This window comes from Erythranthe guttata, chromosome 14, assembly GCF_056151865.1.
Source record: "Erythranthe guttata isolate IM_541 chromosome 14, IM_541, whole genome shotgun sequence".
Lineage (NCBI taxonomy): Eukaryota > Viridiplantae > Streptophyta > Magnoliopsida > Lamiales > Phrymaceae > Erythranthe > Erythranthe guttata.
This window is the reverse complement of record NC_142546.1, coordinates 3,228,414-3,234,650: the sequence shown is the minus strand read 5'-3', so window position 1 is coordinate 3,234,650 and position 6,237 is coordinate 3,228,414. Positions and strand designations below refer to the sequence as shown.

General features: G+C 35.2%; 1 protein-coding gene across 1 annotated transcript; it reads left to right on the top strand.

The window, feature by feature from the left end:
- The first annotated feature begins 2,360 nt into the window (after positions 1-2,360).
- On the top strand, positions 2,361-3,594 carry LOC105954399 (uncharacterized). Its single transcript, XM_012978068.2, has one exon. The coding sequence runs from the start codon at positions 2,503-2,505 to the stop codon at positions 3,421-3,423; it is 921 nt and encodes a 306-aa protein (XP_012833522.2). The 5' UTR covers positions 2,361-2,502; the 3' UTR covers positions 3,424-3,594.
- Positions 3,595-6,237: the final 2,643 nt, after the last annotated feature.

Below are 6,237 nucleotides of genomic sequence, written 5' to 3'. Positions count from 1 at the left end.
AAAAAACCCTCTTATTTAAATAATTACATCTATCTCCTCAACTATGATTTTTTCTTACACCTCCACTCTTACGATGTTAAATTCAACATAATCATCTCGATTTCGTGGAATATGCTCTAGTTTGTACTCGTTTCGTGTAAGAATACAGTTTCTGATGCACCACAATCTGAAACATACAAGCCAAAAAACACATATTATGATAATTTTGTTTCAAAATGTGGAGCTCTAATAAGATAAAACGGGTACAAAAGTGATAAAATTACATATAATCTTGAAGATTCACTAAATTTGAGGACTTTAGGGGTGGTTGTAATTATCCAAACAATGCCATATAATATATATAATATAAAAATAAATCCATTGTATGCATTTCCAAGAAATGGTGTGGTCAGAGAGTGAGGGTCAGAGTCGTGTCTTATCAACAAAAAACCCACGTTTTTGAGATAAATCCAACCTAAAATCGCACTAATTATTCAATCTCTCTCTCTCTCTCTCTCTCTCTCACTTTCTCTCTCTAGATCTCTCTTTCTGTTTCTCTCTCATCTAACCTTTTGCAATCACCAAGAGACATGCACATGCCTCACCCCGAAACACTTCTACGTTCAATGGATTTGATTTTATGTTTTTTGTTCAATTAATATTTTATTATCTTATTGTATTTTCTTGAAACATTAATGTTTGACGTACTGACTTATCCGTATATCCCTTTTTTATAATAATAGAAAAAATGGTGAATTTTTTGGAGACAAATTCCTTCTTCGATGAAACGATTGGCCACCCAAAACTGCTTTAGTTATAAAGTTGAATTATTTAAAGACTAATTAAACCTGCGAGGGGTTGCGTTTAATTCGTAATTAATTAATAATATGCGGTCAATGAGTTTTTTTAATCGACTAATTAACAATTTGGATTATTAATTGGACGGCTAATGCGACTAGTGTAGAAGATTTTAAAGTTGATACATTGGTTAATTTGACCAAAGTTTGAATTTTCTTGTTAACGGTCGAACTTGTCACACATAGTTAGCAGGGGCGAAGCTATGCATTATTTTGGGTGGGGCTCCAGCCCACCCTAACTCTCTTTTTTTATATGTTATTTTTTAATACTAATTCAATGTCATTAATTTATTTATACATTATTTTAATACAAGTTCAATTTAATTAGCCTACCCAAGTGATTTGTGATATAGTTTAAAAAGCTCCACTAGCAATATATAGTTTAATTTATACAATTCAATTAAAATTAATGTACATTTCTTTATGTTAATTTTGCGCCACTTTTTATGCATAGATCCTAAGAAACAAAATCGGGGTCGCTGCCCCTGAACCCCTTAAATATTTAGCCCACCCTTGTATCAAATCCTGGCTCCGCCGCTGATAGTTAGTTTAGTGTGATTTACGTATCTCGTATATTTTGCAAGCTACTATACGATAGTATAAGTTTACCAATGCACCTATATTTTTGCTGCCCGCATGGGCAGACCTAAAACATTTTTTTTGGGAGATAAAAATATGGGTGTAAGTAAAGAGAAGAGAAAAAAAATAATATGCTGAAAGTGTACAAAATTCAAATCTTGGGGGCAGTCTATAAGTTAATAGACAATACCATTAAAAAAAAGTAATACAAAATAGGTAAAAAAAAAAAAAAAAATCTACCACATATATCGGCTCGGTTGCGGGTTACTTCGTTAAAAAAAAGAATAGAAGTGAAAAACTTGTGTTTATTCGGTCATAGGTATGTTCTAACTATACATATATAACTAATTGATACATACATATTTCTTTTGGTTTTGTTTTGTAATAATATTATTTATTTTCAATATTTGTAAATTGTAATAATGTGATGCTAACAAAATGCAAAATGCTAAGGGGTTTGGGTAGCCCCATGATTTAGAAGAAGAAGAAAAATGAATTAGGTCAATATTCGCGATACTTTGTTGGTGTTTTCAATTTTTTTCTATACTCCTATATAAATTTATAAAATTTTCATTAAAATATAAAATATTATAGTTTAAACTTGAGTACTAATTAGATAAAACTCATAAATATTCCACTTATTTATGTATTTTTTTATGAATACCTCTCAATGAAATAAAAAAGACGTAGTGCATGTTTCACGTAATATAAATAGAAATCTTATTACAACAACACGTGTCACGTATGGCCAAGTGGCCCACTAGTATTCGTCCACGTAGTTGGACCATGTTTAGCTAGAATAATCCAATGGTATATGCTTTATATTAACTGCACTCGAAAGTTCTCGTACCAAACCCGGTAAATTATATAAAAGAGTTTTTTTATTTATATTTTTATTATTATATAGATATAATTTTAGTTTCGAATATTCTTTTCAAATGCTAATATATTAATAATATTATAATGACTGAAACATTCGGCTCTCTCTCTCCTTATAAAAAGAGAGCCTCTTAACCCCCAAATTAAACCCCATCCATCATCGAACCAAAAACAAAGCTCCGTGATTCCATAATTACCAAAAACCCCAATGTCTGGTTTCACGAAGATGAAGAGAGTTACAGATCCGTTAGATGCCGAGGCCAGAGCTCGGATCGTCGGCCGGGGACCGGATTACTTCAGCAGCGGCGGCGGCGGCGGCAATTGCAGCCCCCAATCGGACGATGACGACACCTTCTCGAGCCTCTCGGAGCTCTTCATAGGGTTCAATGCCGACGACGACAGCGGCGGCGATTCGTCCCCCGACGATTGCGAGGGAAGCGATACGACGTCGTCGATGCACGAATTCGGCGGCGGCGGCGCGTGTGGTGCTGCGGAGTGTTTGATTAAGTCGGTTGTACTAGATCTGAGAGATGCGTATAAGAAGGCGCTCATGGCTCACGTTTGGAAGGCGGTGCAGGTTTTCTCGTGCGCGAGATCGAGTAGGGAGATTGTGCGCCGGAATGTGATGGCGTACCTGCGTAACTGCGGCTACAATGCGGCGATTTGCAGCACCAAGTGGGAGGGTTCCGGCGGACTTTCCGCCGGAAACTACGAGTTCATCGACGTTCTCCGGGCGGAGAATAATTCCGCGAGGTACTTTATAGACCTGGATTTCGCGGCGGAGTTCGAGATCGCGAGGCCGACGGGACCCTACGAACGCCTGATGCAGCACATGCCTAGGGTTTTCGTCGGCACCGGCGAGGATTTGAAGCAAATATCGAAGGCGGTGAGCGACGCCGCGAGGCGGTCGCTGAAGAGCAGAGGCCTCCACCTGCCGCCGTGGAGGAAGAACCGCTTCATGCAGAACAAGTGGCTCGGTCCGTTCCGCCGCACGACGCACGTGTTTCCGGCGACGTTTGCATCCGCGCAGCCGGTGAATCGGAGTTACGGCGTCAAGTGCCGCGCCGTTGGTTTCGACGCCGCCGTTAACGGCGGGCGTTTACTACTATCGACCACCCGTACGAGATGATTATTAGGATGGAGATATTTAAATTTAAAATAATAATTAATTAATAACCCTGTGTTAAATTAATTAATTATTAAAAAATGCTTTTTAGAGAATTTTGTCCTCGGTGTAAATTTTTTCGAATTAATTTTGAATTTCTGAATATTAATTATACAAATAAGTAAAGTGTAACGCGGCAAATCCACGTTGTACACATGGCGGCGCAGATTATCTATGATTTCACGTGCAGACATGTAATCCAGAAAAGATTTTGTGCCTCTCTGCAAATAATATTATATTCCATTGCTCTGGCTCAAATTTATATTCCAAATTATATTTATTTACTGATTATTTTATTTTAAAAATTAATTAATAAATTGGGTAAATCGACACATAATCCGGAAAAAAAGATTTTGTGCCCCTTGCCATATCTGTATTTTCATTTCATCCTTTCAATTTTATTGAGGTCACTCATAGATATCTTCAACTACCGATGTGATCAAACAACATTGTTGAAATACACCAACTTGTGGACTGGAACTCGAGTTAAATAACTACTCCCTCTCCGTCTGTTTCATATCTTTTTTAAAATATTTTTGTTTCATATTATCTGACACTTTAGATTTCTAATACTGCAATAAATGCATTTTTTTCCTATTTTAACCTTATTAATTCAACTATAAGTATTAATTCTCTCTTATCACATCATTAAATAATTAAGGTTATTTTAGTCTTTCTAATATATTTTTTTTTACCTAAAATCAAGATATTCTTATTGAGTTTTTTATATTTGTGCAAAGCAAAAAACGACACTTAATAGGGAACGGAGGGAGTATTCGTTAATCACGCATACATGTGTGTTATTATGTGTTCAACTACCTATTAAGCACTCACGATATAAATAACTATTCATTAAGCACGTATACATATGTGTGTTATTATATGTTCTAACTACCCATTACACACATACATATGTGTGTTATTATGTGTTTGTAGATCAGTGATGTAAAACTACATAGTGTATTTCACCACGCGAAGGTTCTACAAAACCATACAATTTATAGAATATTGTCATATAAAATTTATAATGTATAATTACAACTAGAGGTAGAAATCAACCACTGAGGTCTGAGAGCATAGCGATATATATGTAAATCATAAAAGATGAATAAATAAATAAATTCAAGACGTACAATTAAAACAATCCTTATCTTTTACAGTAGCACAATTAAAACAAATGAGGTAGATAGATCCTTTGAAAGGAGTACAATTCAAACTATTCGTACCTTTTGGCTTTTATTACAGTACAATCAAAACAAATTTGTAAGCAACAAGATCCATGATCGTAGCAAGTAGGTTTGTATTAATTGATGTTAGTTTGAATTCTATTGTCAACGGTGGTCAGATCGAGCTTGTCACTTTTGATTAACCTACTGCGGTTTAGAGTTCTTTATTATCAAAAGATAATTTTTTTTTTTTTTTTAACAAATCGAGTACAAATGCACAATGAACACCTCAATTTTCTCCTATCTACAATATGTAATTAAAATAAATATTAGGTTGATGGGGTAGTGACGTGGCAGAATAATATGGCCATGTTAGTGAATCATAGGGGCTTGATTTGATGAGTGATAAGAAAACTTTTGACACGAAGGATTGGAATTTGGACAATTGATTATAACCTAAAACCCAATTGACCCCATTATAATTTTATATTAATATGTATGTGACCCCCCAATCCTTCCAAACACCCCTACTTTGCCCCTCTCTTTTGGGGTGGGGGTAGGGGGGCCTACCTTAGATACTAATGGATAAGGTAACACATTTAAGAATGAGATAAGGCTAATCTTCTTTAATGCTTTTATTAGGGCTGTTGAGGCTTTTCGTTGGGGTCTCAACTCTTCATGCTTTATTTAATATTTTGTTCAAATTTTCTTTATCTTTTCTTAGTCCATATGGGGAGGCTCGGGTATAGGTTGTCCATAATCGAATGTCGTGAGTGATTGTGTGTGACGGTCGAAGCAAATATTTTTTTACTATAGTAAATCCTAGCAATTACTACAACCCCTAGATTGTCGCTATAGCAAAATAACGATTTTTTAATTTAGTAAAAATATTCGTAGTAAAAAATCATTTTTCTACCCGTGAAAACCCAAAATCCAGCTAATTTCAACCGGGGACTTCAATTATTGAAATTTCAGGGGTTAAAAACATCATGCGACATAAATAAAATAGTTGCCCAATAATTTTCTCATGGATACAATTATTTTATTTTTCTTAGTATTTTATGAGTGAGAGAGAAGGTGCAAGAATTTGAACAACTTGGTACTAAAATAACATCAAATAAGCACATGGAACTTTTTCTAGAGCAGAGACAATCTTGTTAAGATCCCTTTGCATTGACATTAAAAACAATATTACCTGTTAATCTTCATGATTAGAGATATAATTAATGTGCATGAATCTTCTGGCTGGCACCATCTTTATTCAATAATCATAATCTACTTAAATATTACTCAAATAAAATCTCCCAATGGAAGCAAATCAAAAGCTACTGACATCGTACCAAATTATTTAGGGCAAATTACTGCCACCCCATGAGGTATGCTCAAATTACAGAAAAAACCCTCATGTTTGAATATTTACAAACATCCTCCTCAACTATGAATTGTCTTACATGCCACCCTTACGGTTTCAAATTTATATGCTGAATAAGAGGTTTTTTTCGTAAGACAGTACATAGTCGCGGGGATGGTTGTAATTATCCAAATATGAGGGAGTTTTTCGTAATTTGAACTTACCCCTGGGGTTTGGCCATAATTTGCCCAATTATTTATC

Excerpts from the sequence above, each read along its gene's own strand:
- LOC105954399 (XM_012978068.2), top strand. The coding sequence starts at position 2,503 with ATGTCTGGTTTCACGAAGATGAAGAGAGTTACAGATCCGTTAGATGCC.